Source organism: Syzygium oleosum, unplaced genomic scaffold (assembly GCF_021117445.2).
Source record: "Syzygium oleosum isolate NSW1041296 unplaced genomic scaffold, Sole_v2.1 Sole_v2.20, whole genome shotgun sequence".
NCBI lineage: Eukaryota > Viridiplantae > Streptophyta > Magnoliopsida > Myrtales > Myrtaceae > Syzygium > Syzygium oleosum.
The window spans coordinates 7,057,881-7,073,393 of record NW_026607504.1 but is presented as its reverse complement, the minus strand read 5'-3'; the positions used below and the strand labels follow the sequence as shown (position 1 = coordinate 7,073,393).

Sequence of the window (15,513 nt, the reverse complement as noted above, 5' to 3'; positions counted from 1 at the left end):
GATTTGCCACGAGCTGACTCTCACCGCCGAGTCATATCCGATTAGCAAAACCGATCCATGCCTATCTTTAAAAAAAAAGAAACCCCTCAATTTAATAATAGATCACAAGCCTGACGTGCGGTGCAATTTGCAAGACATTGGCTCTTCTCCAAGGTGGTCTGGTCTTGTCCAATGACCGTATATCCAAATTGGTCGTATTCATTACACACTGGTCTACCAAAAGATCGATCAAGATCGGATTTTTCTTGATGCCCTTCATCTACGTTTTCCTGCCATCGAATCGAATTCAACAGATTGCACCTTCGGTTTATTTAATTGATGACGGGATGACCACTCTTTCCAAACTTTACCACCAAGATCAAACCACATAATCACACGTGAATTCCAACAGAAGAAGGGTCAAAGAGAACGCACATTCCCAAGCTTCATCGTCACTCTCCATCGCCATCCCAAAAAATACGGATCCTAGCCTTCACGGCAAGCGCCAGTAAAATTCGTAGCGATCGCCATCGCTACTGTTGCGACTCTTCACTAATCTCGCCGTCGTCTCCGACTCGGACAGAGACTCACTGCTGATCTCTCTCTGTCTATATCTCTACAAAACCCCCCTGCAAATCTCCCACCAAACATTCACTGCCATCGCCCTGGTTCGCTGAGATAGAAAGATTCAGCTCATCCCCTCGTAACTGCTCCCCCACCCACAAGGAAGAAGGCGGAAAAAAAAAATCCTGGGTTTTCCATTTTCCCACAGACCCATCTTCGGAATCGCCGTTCTTGAATCCTCCCGCACCCCGAAACGGAAGAAAGGAAGGAATTTTCGCGTGCCCGTCGTGCTGCATCGCGGTGTCCGTGCGTGGGTGTGTCCGCGTTTGTGAGGGAGGGAGGCAGAGGGAGAGAGAGAGAGAGAGAGAGAGAGGGGCGGATTGGAGTGAAATTGGGTTAGCAGCGACACATGAAGAGGCTAAAGAGCTATTACATGCACCTGAGGCACCCTCAGACGATGGAGCGGAGGTGGATCTTCCCTCTGGCCATCGGCTCGATCGTGTCTCTCTTCCTGCTCTTCCTCACCACGCTGACCTCGCAGGAGGGCGTGCCGTTGTTCCCCTTCTACCGGTCCTCCTCCGCATCGAGCTCCCCCTTCGTCGAAACCAAGCTCCACCCACTCCCCGTCTCCGCCGTACCGCCGCCGCCTCGCTTCGCCTACTTGATCTCCGGCTCGACCGGCGACGGGTCGATGCTCAGGAGGACGTTGATGGCCCTGTACCACCCGCGGAACCAGTACGTTGTCCACTTGGACCTCGAGTCCAAGCCCGAGGAGAGGTTGGATCTGCAGCGTTTCGTGGAGACGCACCCCGTGTTTGCGAAATTTAAGAACGTGAGGATGATTACCAAGGCCAATCTCGTCACTTACAGAGGGCCGACGATGGTGGCTAACACGCTCCATGCCGCGGCTATCTTGTTGAGGGAAGGTGGGGATTGGGATTGGTTCATCAATCTCAGTGCTTCGGATTACCCACTTGTCACTCAAGATGGTGAGTTTTTTTTTGCCTTCTTGTTTTGGTGGGTTTGGATGATGGATTGAGGTTGATCGCAGTTTGGGTTTATGGGGTTAATTATTGGATTTGGTTTTGTGTTTTTGGGTTGATTAGATCTGCTGCATACGTTTTCGTACCTGCCGAGAGATCTTAACTTCATTGATCACACTAGCAACATTGGATGGAAAGAGTGAGTGAACTTGTCTGGCAGTTATTTTTGCTTTAACTTGCATTTCTCGCTCTTTCTATATTTGCTGTTCTTTTCTTGGTGTTTGGTTTGATTTTTGGTAAGTTGATTGATGCTTGTGCATGCTGATTTCTGCAGGTTCCAAAGGGCGAAGCCGATTATTATGGATCCCGGTTTGTACATGACAAAGAAAGCTGATGTTTTCTGGGTTACTCAGAGGAGAAGTGTGCCGACGGCCTTTAAGCTCTTTACAGGTGCGAATTCAATACAATAGGTTACACATTGCGAATTTCGCCATTTGAATTCCTGCATCTTGACGTTGCAATCTGAGCATTTGTAGTCATAGGCTAAAAGTAGTTGTTTTGGATTATTATTGGAATGGTAATTAAAGAGTAAACTGAAGGAGAAGGTTCTTCAAATTGAATTGAATGATGGAAGCGAGAGTTCTGATTGCAAAATGCCTTTTCCTTCATGAATGCATTGGACAAGGTGGAGGTGATGGAAGCATGCATGAGAATTATCTCGTGCAAAATAACAGGTGTTAGTTTGCAATATGTGTATACTGCGAAGCGAATATGGATGATGACTGTTCTGTAGTTCGAAAGTGAAGAGGGATGATGAACAATTATGACATCGCAATGAGGACACGTTCATATTTTGAACTTTGAGGTGTTAAACAAAGTTCTGCAGTGAAGAAAGCAGTCATCGTCCTTTCTATTACTAGTCAAAATTTACATCGAGAGGTGACAATTTTTTACTTGACATGACAACACAGCTTAAACACGGCAGGAAGAACATGAAAAACATTTTGAGAGCAGCTCAAACTAGACATGATTAAGTTGACATGACATGAGAGCTTTTGATATGTTTCCAAAAGGCAGGAATATCGACACTAACATGGTGACCCGACATGAACAGCTACCCCTATTTGAATCGTAGATATTACTTGCACATTCCCTTTGTTCAACAGTTGAGAGAATTTCCCTTTGCACTTTTTGATCTAGTTTTTGCGGTAATTCGCTGTTCACTTGGGCAATCCTGGAATTTCAAAAGACTTCTGTTGCTGCTCGCTGAAGTCTGAGCTAGCTTGGCTGCCACTCTTCAATCAGGATCAGCCAACTTTAATTGTTTCCTAACTTGAGAGTGAGGAGACAGCAAATTTGGTGGGCTTGAACATAGATCAGTGCTTTGGACAGTATCGTAGTTCCAATGATTCCTTCTGATCAGTATCAGTACTAGGAAGATCTCTGCCATCCTATCCTTGTAAGGTGTTCGAAGTGTCTTACTTGCTAGTCTTCTGGAAGCACAGAGTACATGCTTGTTGATAATTATAGCCAAAGGAACAAATATTCTTTAGGGTCTAAAAGGGATGGAGGAGACAAGGATACTGCTTGTGAGATGTTGATGCCTTGCTTACAGCAGTTGCTTTGGTTGATGCTGGAAAGTGAGGACCTGTCTCACTGCAAAACATGTGGTTTCAGTGTTGGGCTTTCAATATCAGCTTGTGTAGGGGGAAGTTGGCAAGTAGTAATTGGCCCATTGTGGAACAATTGGAGGGGTAAATAACGATATCTTCTCACTAATAAAAGAACCAATCCTTATTAGCAGCAGGGGAACTAGCCGTAGCATGAATTATTATGTATTATAGGGGTTGTGCTAGGTGTCAAAAGCCATTATTGATGAGTTAGTTTATCCTTCTCTCTTATTTAGGTTGTTGTAGTTCTAGTACGCTTTCAAGAATCCGTTATCTACTTGCCCTATAATAGTCTTTAGCTGCTTATGTTTTGCATTACAAATCAATTGCTGCTTTGGCTACAATTTATTCAAATGAACTTTGCTGGCATTAGCTTATGTATATGCTTATAATAGCATGAAAATATGTTTTTAGGTTCTCAAAAAACTGTTTGATTTTAGCAGTATCCTTAATTGTGTGAGGATAGATTTGATTGCCTAGGACATATTTGCCAAAAATCAGAGGGCTATGTCTTGTTGTTCATGGCAGCTTTCGTGATTGCAATAACTTAGGGAGATGGAGGATATGTTGCTTATAATTTGTCCCCAAGATGCACAAGTTGGGAAGGTATAAGTGGATCTTAAAGGTAGCAGAGAGACTGGATAGGAGGCTATAATAGGGGGATGTGAATGGAGAAGTCCCTGCGTTGGAAAACATTTTTATAAAATCCCCAGTGAAGTCTAAATGAGGCGCTGAAACTTCATTACGAAAACAACATGAATTAGATGAGTAATTAATCTTCCTGTGGGACTCTAGCAGTTTTATTGTCTTGTTTTGTTGCCTGTGGTCATGTTGGTGCAGCAATAGTAACTCAAGGATTCATATTCATCTCGTCTGGGATATTCCCTGGCTTCTACATGCTTAACTTGAAGGTTTACCTAATTTACCGCACGTCGTGTTAAAGAATTGGGTCTACATGTTTAACAAGTGAATGCTACATTTATTCATTGGAGTGCTAAATCCCATAAATCTAAAGTAAGATGGCCAGACCTAGGCCTCTTCACTTTCACGGCACTTCTTCTCTCTCCCACATTCTTCATAAGTAGCTGCCTATGCCACACTTTTCTAATTTACCTACAAATCAATTGTTTTTTAAGTCTGGTAGAAACATTAAGTAGAGTTCAGAATTAGTCAATCGACTAAGAATGTTGATAGCCCTGTCATCGCCAGAGAACTTTGGTTCATTGAGTATATTATTATTGGTTGATCTATCTGTTTAAAAGCACAGTAAAAACTTTTCTTGGTTATATATGTTTATGTAGACTAACGATGTTGGTCAATCTCCATGTCACACCCGGTTTGAAAGTTTATGAAGGCATAGTCTCTGGACAATGTGTTGGTTACACACACTTATACAATCTGTGCAAGGACATGCTGTTATGCACGGAAAGTGTTGGCTGTGATTTTAGTTTAGTAGCAGTTTGATCATATGTTTTTCTCTCCTTGCAGGGTCTGCTTGGATGGCTCTGACCCGACCCTTCATTGATTACTGCATATGGGGATGGGACAACCTACCACGTACCGTTCTCATGTACTATGCCAACTTCATATCGTCTCCAGAAGGCTATTTTCACACTGTGATCTGCAATGCGCAAGAGTTTCGTAACACCACTGTGAACAGCGACCTCCACTTCATATCGTGGGACAATCCTCCGAAGCAGCATCCCCATTATCTCAACCTCGCCGATATGCAGAAGATGATCAATAGCAACGCTCCTTTTGCGAGGAAGTTCCCCCGAAACGATCCGGTGCTCGATAAGATTGATTCCGAGCTGTTGTCTCGTGGGCCCGACATGCTCGTTCCTGGTGGTTGGTGCATTGGGAGCAGAGAGAACGGGAGTGATCCATGCTCCGTTGCTGGTGAGCCCATGGTTCTCCGGCCAAGCCCAGGAGCAAAGAGGATTGAGAAGCTGATCAGCACTCTGTTGTCAAGTGAGAATTTTCGACCTAGACAGTGCAAGTAGCAAGAAATGACAACTTATGCAGTGATCATTCAAACTGAGCTTAGGTCGATACAAGAGGGAACAAAATACAAAAGGTCATGATCAGGTGATTATATTTCATTGGCGGGTGGAAGCTTTGGATTACAATGTATATGCGGTTGGTATTACAGAAGTGAATTCAGTCGTCGGTTAGGATGCTTGGGATTTACTTCGCAATGCTTCTGCTGGAAACTCAACAGACTAACCGTCTTCGACCATATAGCCGATTTTACCACTTTGCTTCTCCTTTTCAAATTGTATTTAGTGATCCGTTTCCCCATTCTGAATCGAAGCTTATTTTTGGGCTGATGGTGTATGAAACATTCGTGGATGAAAATCGAAGAATCGAAATTGGTATAATTTATTCACAACTTTGTTGTTTTCACTTATTTTTTCTGCAGTTGCGCAGATCGTCCCGACTTCTAAGCTGCCGGTCATTGGCATCGATGCTCCGTGGCTATGTGATCACTCTAAAGGTGATTGAACTTCTTGTTACACAGGGCAAAAGATTGAAGCCTCATCTTTTCCTCTCTCTCTTTTGGGTTAATGCGCGCAGAAACTTGGATAGCCTTCTGTGATGATCGTCTCTTGTATTGAAACCTGATGCAAGAAATTTGCTGGAAAAAAAATAAAAAAATTGATGATCATCTCTTTAGTAAAATTGGGTTTCCCCATGTATTGGATATGTATGCGAATTTTTCGTGTAGGGGTGAGCATGCGGACACGAAGCCGTTGACATGAAGCAGGATCATACCGCATTAACATGGTGGGAGCGAAAGTTTCAAACCAAACCAAGCTAATTTGGAGCGTGTAAATCGGCTCTGTTTTCTTTCTTCGCGGTTCATTATCTTCTGCTTTTGCAACTAAACCAGATAAAACTGAACAGGGTTCAAGTGAAATACAGCAAACTACCATCACAAATGCCACTACTATGGAAGCCCGAGATTGGGTTCATCGGCTCAATCTTGTTCAATGAAAGCCGACCAAGAACATTTCGCCGGCCTTCACGGGGTCTGGCAGTTCATTCGTATCCATTTACATCGAATAACGGTCGGAAGACATTAATCCTCACTCCTTATAGTGGCTCGAAGATAATATGAATATTTGGTGATTCGAACTCAGACAAGACAGACGAGTACACAATACATTTTTCTGTACGCAACACAATACTCGAGAAGGTCTACGGTCCCTTCTTTCTTTCCCGTTCCTCTTGTTTCCCTTTCCTTTGCTTAGCAGAAACACACGCATTTTTCTTGTTTTAGAAGCAAAGCACCTTTCTCCTCGTGACGCCTAATGGTTCATGGACAAACATGTCTGGCCCGGTAAAGTTGTTGTAATAGTGACATGACCTCCTCATTCTCGAAACAAGAAACCCATAGTTATAGTTCGGTACAAGTCACTTTATTAACTAATTTTGCATAGCGATCTTTGTATTTCTAGCATCGCTCATATTCAATTTGGAATTGAAGTTTGGAAAAGAATAAATTGAATGTATACAGTTTTTTTTTTGGTTGAAAGAAAGATTATATTCATCATAATAATATCCGAGAGGTACATAGAAGGCATACAAGCATAGCAAATCCCAAACAACTGCGGAACGGAGTAAATATTAGAACGCAAATAACAAAGCACAAAGCACAATTTGTAACTAAAAGCATACTCTCATCTCTAAAGAACATATATGCCACTGTAAATGCTTGGCGGCTGATCATCAGATTTAGTGATGAGCACACACCGAGATTTAATGCAGCCTGGTGTAGGCTACTCGAATGTTAGGATCGGGAGAGTGACTTGACACGCGGAACAGGACGAACAATAATTACAGTCCTGCGCAAACTCGGAAAATGGATGTAACTTCATCGACATAGATCGGAATGACCTGATTCCAAAGCCAAATGAACAAAGACTTCTGGATTGACAATTTCTCTGTTTTGATTTTTCTCAAATAAGCACTGTAGGAAGGACGAAATCAGGGTGGAAGTGGACGGATGTAAATGGACAGAACAGAGGAAAAGATAGAACTTCGTTGGTTGCTCTTCCAGGCCTCCAAGGAAGTGGATAGGGCACCGATTCTTCTAGATCGATGACTGCAACTTTTCAAGGATGCAGATTTGAAAACCTTCGACTCTTCAAGGACGGAGTGAAAAACTCTTTTAGATTTTTAGGGGTATGAACTCTTCAAGGTTAAGATAATTGCTTGATGCAAAATTTTCAATAATCAAATTCGTCTGCCATTTACAGAAATTTGATGGCCTTTTAACCAAAGAAAGAAAAGCAAACACATAGGAAAATACTAAAGTCAAAACCTATAAACTATAAAGCATTAAAGAACATAGAAACTAGAAAACATTACAGATCATCGAAACTAGAAGCTATTAAGAGCAAAACATTTTCCAACATCTTCATGGTTGTCCCAAGGTGTCTCCTCAAGCGTTTGTGTTCGGCAACTTTCGATGAGCTTTAATGCGGGCTGATCTTCTTGGCCGAGTGAGCTGGTCTTCAATGCGGATTGCATCAAGATCCCTCACTCCATTTGCAACGACTTGCGGTGCGTGTCTAGATTCAACGTTTTCGTCACCATCATCATGCAGAGAGACACTAACATCAATATGTTGAAAAAATATAAATTAAATACCTGTAAGGAACTCTCAGATCTAAATCTAAATCTAAATCGGGAGAGTAAAATCCCCATATCTATACCTAAATCTAAATCGGGAGAGAAGAGCGGCATAATCTCGGAAGGATTATGGAGCCACGTCACGAACATCTTCTTTGATGGTTGTCGACTAGATGAATGGCCGAACTAGACTTCACGTTCACCCAAGATTAGCTGCAGAAATTTATTCACACACGCAATCTTCCAAAATAGATCAGGAGAGAAAAGAAAATACGATCAAAGCAAAGAAAAGAAAATCAAAGGCTAAGTAGGCTCTTAGATTCAGAAAGCTGAGAGCTTACAGGAGAGCTTCAAAAGAGGGAAGAGTTTTTGGGAGATGAAATTACATGCCTTGGGAGATGAAGGGGTTACTGAATGTATAGAGTTAAAACTAGCTCTAATGCCACATCCCGTACAAATGGAAGGATAGTACGATCTAAAAATATTATATAATATAATAAGCTCGCTAACAAAAGATATGGAACTTTTAACATAGAATATTTTCTTAAGGAAACCGACTTAGTTAGATTTTTAGTTTATATACTTTCTTTTTCTTAGTCCTAATGACGAGATCCATCGTTTTATCATCGATCGATATATATGCACTTAAAAATAAATTGAGTGTATTCCTGCGAGTCTCCACATTCTGAAGATCAGATTGGAGGAAAGGTGGTGTACGAGAATATATGAATGGAACTTCTTCAGTACTTCACTACCAAATGTTGACCTCACATCACGCATGAAATTAGCCCAGCTTGATGAAACATTAAACATAAACTAACAGAGATGCATTTTAAATTAGCAAACATTTCCACTGTCAAAAGATAGTTAGCCTGTTCATGCATAGGCATAGCCCATTAAAAAAGCATGCAAATTTTGAGCTACCTAGGCTCAACAAAATTGCCATGCATAACAATCAAAATTAATTATGACCTTCGAAATTGAGATACCAAATAATGAAACCAACAACTGAACGGTACAAGAAGAAACTCGCACACTATGCAATCCAACTAAATACTCGAACAATCCACCCTTATCATCTATTCTACAGATCACACCGCATATATATCTCTTATTGTTGGAATACTACTTTTATGGATCGTAACTCAACCAAGCTTGGTCATAGCAGGGCCAGTAAAAGCATTAGTAGTATGGCGAACTGGCATTCGTCGCCTACACCAGAAAGGAAAAATACATAGGCCAGATCTCAGGAGAAAACATCTTGTATCAGACGCGCGTTGTAAGGAGAGAGAGAGAGAGAGAGAGAGAGAGAGAGAGAGAGAGAGAGAGAGAGAGAGAGAGAGAGAGAGAGAGAGAGAGAGAGAGAGAGAGAGAGAGAGAGATGGACCGAGCCAGAATAAAGATGAATCATGCAATAACTTCTCGAGGTTAAAGGGTCTTTTGTCGCGAAGAGATGGCACTTGTAGCTATTCCAAGCCAACATATCAAAAGGCACATGCAATATAACAATGCATGCACAAGCAATAGCTCTAGGCACCATCTCTCCCACGACAAAAGCTCCTATTAAGCTCTAATCAGTGCTCTCCTTTCTCTCTCTTTTTCTTCTGGGGGGAACAAACCCCTAAAAACTCTCCAGATGTATCTATCTCTACACAACACAATCTGTATCTGTCTCACCTTATATAGAGCTCTCAGGAGGATAGTTCCGTCCTTTTGTTTCTTCTTTAATTTGGGTGATAGAGATTGAAGAAAATAAAGGGGGAGAGAACTTGTTCTCTTGGCGAAAATGCTTCCATCATCATCATCAGCATCAGCATCATCATCCCGTTCTCATCAGTAAAAAGATTCTTTGCTGGGGCCATTCACATTTTATGTTGGATTCATTGTTACTACAGTCAAAGTAGACATAAAACTGGAGTCATATCCACATACGTTGTAACCACCACAATCAAACTCTAATTAATCATTTGTAGGAATGACTTAATTTCGCTCTGAGCGCAGCATCACAAATGTGGTATCTCCAATCTCAAAATTATGTTTTAGTCACCACGACTATAGAATAGAATTGAATACATACAATGAAAATGACCTTTATAGGTATAACCTTTTAGAAAATATCATAATTATAGACTGTCCGATTCTCTTGTCTCGAGTCGAGTGACGAGTGCGATCGCAGCTTGCTCTGCTCAGATTGAAACTAAATTCAAACAAACTAAAGAGACATGCATATGTATTGAAACTAACAAAACATTCGGTACTAAACGGATACAAAGATTCTCATGTTTATTCTTTTCAAGTCGTGACTAGGCAAATTGATTATCGGACTAGTAATAAAAATGCGACACGAAGTGCCCACTTTCTCTTCCTATGAATTACATCGAGTTGGAGATGGGATTATGAGACCCAAAACTTTGACCTAATGTCTGGCCAAAGGATGAGGGGGACAAACCTCTTGGACTTAGTAAAAAGAAGGGCAAGATGACGACTTTTGTTGCGGGTCACATGTTGAGGAAGATCCAGAAGATTGGAAAAGTAGATATTGAATTCAAACAGCTAGCCAACAAGCATATGATGATTTTGATGGAAATTACAAATGAATGAGTGATCAAGTTGTAAAAAAGGGAATCTTAGTCAAACACATAGTGTCCTCGGTGGGCTCTTGTTCAAAATGCCATGCATTAGATTCCTGTGTGGGGGCATTTGTTTTTAAAAGAGGGTTAAGATCATGTTTCCACTTTAGATATGATATCGTACCCTTTTGATTGTGTGGAGCAATATCGACATAGAGTTTACAAAATTAAAATATTAGGTGATGTGGCGCACCCGATTGAATGGTGAGTTCCGAATGTGATTCGCTCATCTAAATATCCAATCGTGTAGACTAATTATAATATATCCGACATTACTCGGATTATGTATGTTTTCAGCGCGCATGATTTGGCTCTGACATCCATAATTCTTGGTATTTAAGTTGACATTATCTTAGTTAGTTCTTTTTGCAAAAAGCCATCATCTCAATTGAGATTCTGCAGGGTTTGATCAATCATGCCCTTCCACTGAAAAGAATATCTTCTATGGTGCAATCGATTTTGTTCTTCCGTGCAAAAGAAGATGGAAAAAAGAACTACTACATTTGATTCTAATTAACATACCGATTATACTTCTAATTAATCTTTGTGGTCATCCAATTATAATCGATTATGCTTTTACGTTATGTTCTCGATAAAGAACCACCTTGGACAGAATCTGGACCACTAGTCGATATGATAACATATGACATGAGTGTCCCCTTTCAACGCTACATGAATTCTACTTCTGGGGGGTCTTATCCATGTGATGGACTTCTTCGAATATGAATCATGCGTCATTCAAGAGATGTTGCTGTGAGGTCATTACTCTGTTTATTGAAAATTAAATAAACAAAAAACTTACCACTTTACTTCCTAAGCACATTAATTACTGCTTTTTTACATTATACTATTTCTTCACCAGTTTGTTGAGAGAAATTGTAAAAAAAAAGGTACTATTATTGTTAGTAATTCTGCTGGTAAGTAAAAGGAAAATAATCCATAAAAGGTCTCAAATATATGGATGAATTTCAATTAATAAAAAGATTGCTAATGAAAAAAACAATTTTATTAATTTTTAAAATGAAAGCGAATCCACCCCTTGATTTGCTACTTGAATTTGAACCTATAAAAGTACGATGAAGCTTAGTGGCAACTTGTGGATTGCAATAATGGAGAAAAAGGCGACATAAATTATCCAAAACCACACAAGATCGAGAGGTAAAAGAAACTTCGCATCAAGATTAATTTAATAATGGTTCTAGAAAGTCACATTATTACTTGAAGACGGGATTGATACCATGAGCATATTCCACCTTGTGGGGGCAGTAAAGAACTTACTTTGCGTAAGAAAAGATATTTGTAGAAGGGGTTACACGATCTGTAATGTCACACTGTCTCACGTCAGTCAATATGAGAAAATTTTGAAAGCTTGAGTGTATAAGTACTACGAAACTAAAAAATTTTACCAGAGTACGGATGATATTAGATACTTATAATTTTCCAAGGATGATTTTATTATTTTTAAAGGAGTGGGTAAGTGTTAACAAAATGTTAAAAGAAACTTACCGGTCGCATAATTTCCCGGTAACTTATTGGTAACTCACACTTTTATGAGATTACCAGATATTTTTGACGATATGTAAATTACCACCTTTTTTGTTAATCCTTTATAAATTTTGTAATCCGCATATTGTCGTGGAAAAGGTGAAAACAGAGGAGACATGACTATGACATAATAAAAAGGATAATTCATTAATGCAGACAAGTAGCAACTAATTCGAATCCATTGACAATAATACTATATAAAACATAAAAAAGAACACTAAACCCAACATTATTTCGTTCAACACGGCATCCATATCATCAATACAACCATATTTACTATCATAGTTGTTATGTCATGATATATATACACATATACATTAGCAAAGTGACGTCATAATTACAGTTATTTTCTTCTCGTGCGTGAACTAAAACGGATAGAGGAGATGCATGAAAGTGCCACCCAAAGAACCAAAAAAGGAGATGCACCACATATGGTCGGAGGAGGAAGAGAACGGCGTGCCAATTCCATACTAATTATTGCTCTTTCCTTTTTTGACCATATGATTGATTATCATTTATGAACAGTGAGTGAAATTTGGATATGAGTACATGGACTATTTTTGGAATTTCTCAAAACTAAATCTACCCAATAATTTAGACAGAACTTACAACTTAGGGTCTATCCAAGACAAAGTGACTATGATTTACTATGGAGATCTAATATGGCTTGCCTAATAAATCATTTAAGACATGACGATATATGATTTATACATGCTTACGCGATGATATATATTTCTAGATTCCTTTAGAGTATAGAAATGCCTTTTTATACGAATCGAAAGTCATCTGTGCCATCCCCCAAGTCTCCTTATTTTTGTTGCTATAGTTGATTTGACAGAAAGAAGCAAGGCAAAACCCTAAACTTCTAGTATGCTAGCTCTGGACTATTTTAAGGATTGAGATGTATTGGACTGAATGATTAAATTTTGTTAGGGAACATATTTTATAACACATTTGAATTTTGACCGTGTAAATACATTGAACATAGAACTGTGTTTACCATGTTGAACCTGACTCCTTCACACATAGCTAGCTAGTTTAATTGATGTTACTAAAGTAGGTTCACATTGACTAGATAAATTAAGTTCATTTAACTTAGTTAGGTTCATGTACATCCATTCATGTTAGAGTGCATGAACCATTTTAGCTTGTCCCTTGAATTTAAGGTCAAGATGCTGGTTATACAGCGAGGATCTTTGTTGAGATCAATATGACAACATCAATTTAATAGTCTCAAATTTTCTTTGTCCGAATCCATAGAAATAAGTCGAATCGAAAGGATTAGAGATCTCATATACACACACCTCTAACCCATCTCAATTATTTTCAAAGTTGATTAATTTCGAATAGCCAACAACATGTTTCCTCAGGATTAAGGATGATCACATGAAAGCCTTTAACTCTGTAAATTGGAGGGCTATTTAGGTTCCTGAGTCCTTTTCTCTTGGATTAAGACTTTTATAATTTCTCTCTATCTTTCCATTTCTCTCAATAGAGCCCTCGGAATTGAGCCGGGCGGCAGGGGTCGCCGCGTTCTATAGTGACGCCTTCGGCTTCAATTAGAACCGTTTAAATTTCCAAAGCACAATTTATGACTTTTCAACAAGTGCTCCATGACAATCTTTAGCATGTATATGATAGATCACTAATAAGAAAGTTTGATAGAACGAAGTTTTGTTGGTTGGGCAACGTCCTCTCAAAGTTGCATAAGAATTTGCATGTGTAATAACCATAACTCTCTGAAGTTTTAGTGGTATGAACCCGTTTATTTTTTGCTGCCTACAATTACTTCAGGGTTAACAAGGTTGTGATGTTCTTTGTTCCACGGATTTCGTTGATTACAACTGCAGAGAGTTATGGTTATTACACATGCAAATTCTTATGCAACTTTGAGAGGACGTTGCCCAACCAACAAAACTGGGAAAATTACCAAAAAAGTCCTAAATCTTTTGCAATTGTGCCAATTCAGTCCTAAACCTTTTTTTTGGCCATTTCAGTCCTAAACCTTTTACAATTGTGCCAATTCAGTCCATCCGGCCACTTTTGGCCGGCCGGCATTGACGTGGATGCCGGCAGGCGCCGGTCAACTGACGTGGCATTATTTTAATATTTTTTTTTCCTTCCTCCCCCTGGCCGGACCGGCCAGGGGGAGGCTCGCCGGCGAGGCCGAGCTTGCCGGCCATGGCGAGGTCGAGCTCACCGGCCATGGGTGACGGCGAGGCCTCGCCCAGATCTGGCGAGACCTCGCCGTCGCTGGGCGAGGTCGAGCTCGCCCGGCGACGGCGAGGTCTAACCAGATCTGGGTGAGGCCGCGCCGTCGGCCGGGCGAGCTCGACCTCGCCGGCCATGGGTGAGCTCGACCTCGCCCGGCCGACAGCCGAGGTCTTGCCGGATCCGGGCGAGGCCTCGCCGTCGCCGGGCAAGCTCGGCCTCCCCCATGGCCGGCGAGCTCGACCTCGCCATGGCCGGGCGAGGTCGAGCTCGCCCAGTGACGGCAAGGTCTCGCCAGATCTGGGCGAGGCCTCGCCGTCGCCCATGGCCGGCGAGCTCAACCTCGCCATGGCTGGGCGAGGTCGACCTTGCCCATGGCCGGCGAGGTCACCTCGCCAGCGAGCCTCCCCCTGGTCGGTCCGGCCAAGGGGAAGAAGGAAAAAAAAAAAGAAAAAAATTAAAATAATGCCACGTCAGCCGCCCGGCGTCCACGTCAGCGCCGGCCAGCCAAAAGTGGCCGAATGGACTGAATTGACACAATTGTAAAAGGTTTAGGACTGAAATGGCAAAAAAAAAAAGTTTAGGACTGAATTGGTACAATTGCGAAAGATTTAGGACTTTTTTGGTAATTTTCCCAGTTTTGTTGGTTGGGCAACGTCCTCTCAAAGTTGCATAAGAATTTGCATGTGTAATAACCATAACTCTCTGCAGTTGTAATCAACGAAGTCCGTGGAACAAAGAACATCACAACCTTGTTAACCCTGAAGTAATTGTAGGCAGCAAAAAATAAACGGGTTAATACCACTAAAAACTCCAAACTGGTACACCTGTGATAATTTTACCCCGACTAATTTTTTGACTACCAAAAATTCCAAATTGGTACACTTGTGACAATTTTATCTAAAACTAATTTTTTGACCACTAAAAATCCCAAACTGGTACATTTGCAACAAATTTATCCTCCGTTAGTGTCCGTTAAATTAGATTAATGTCACGAAAAATCACAAATTGGTAAACTTGTGATAAACATAGGGATAAACACCAAACTGGTATACTACGTGTCATCAAACTTAGCAATTTGACAGTTGTTCGCTCGTTTTACGATGAGGAATATCCTTCACCGAAACTTCGATTTTCGGTTTTTATTAAGGTAGGTTATGTGGCTTGACTTCTAGGAGAATTGTGGCGAAAAACAGAGTGTAACACATGATTATATGGAATGGATAGAGATTGAATGGACTGGAAATGAATCTGAGATCAACAAAGTTCCAAGCTACGTTACAATACTCCTAT

At 40.8% G+C, this 15,513-nt stretch overlaps 1 protein-coding gene across 1 annotated transcript; it reads left to right on the top strand.

Moving 5' to 3' along the window:
- Window positions 1-451: 451 nt before the first annotated feature.
- LOC115670318 (beta-glucuronosyltransferase GlcAT14B) lies at window positions 452-5,588 on the top strand. The gene is made up of 4 exons (XM_030591565.2): window positions 452-1,532; window positions 1,650-1,725; window positions 1,861-1,976; window positions 4,685-5,588. Exons 1-4 carry the CDS (start codon window positions 953-955, stop codon window positions 5,197-5,199), a joined length of 1,287 nt encoding a protein of 428 aa, XP_030447425.2. The 5' UTR covers window positions 452-952; the 3' UTR covers window positions 5,200-5,588.
- The last annotated feature ends 9,925 nt before the right edge of the window (window positions 5,589-15,513 follow it).

Excerpts from the sequence above, each read along its gene's own strand:
- LOC115670318 (XM_030591565.2), top strand. The coding sequence starts at position 953 with ATGAAGAGGCTAAAGAGCTATTACATGCACCTGAGGCACCCTCAGACG. Across the intron at positions 1,726-1,860 it reads AGCAACATTGGATGGAAAGA|GTTCCAAAGGGCGAAGCCGA; the intron begins GTGAGTGAACTT and ends TGATTTCTGCAG. Across the intron at positions 1,977-4,684 it reads GGCCTTTAAGCTCTTTACAG|GGTCTGCTTGGATGGCTCTG; the intron begins GTGCGAATTCAA and ends CTCTCCTTGCAG.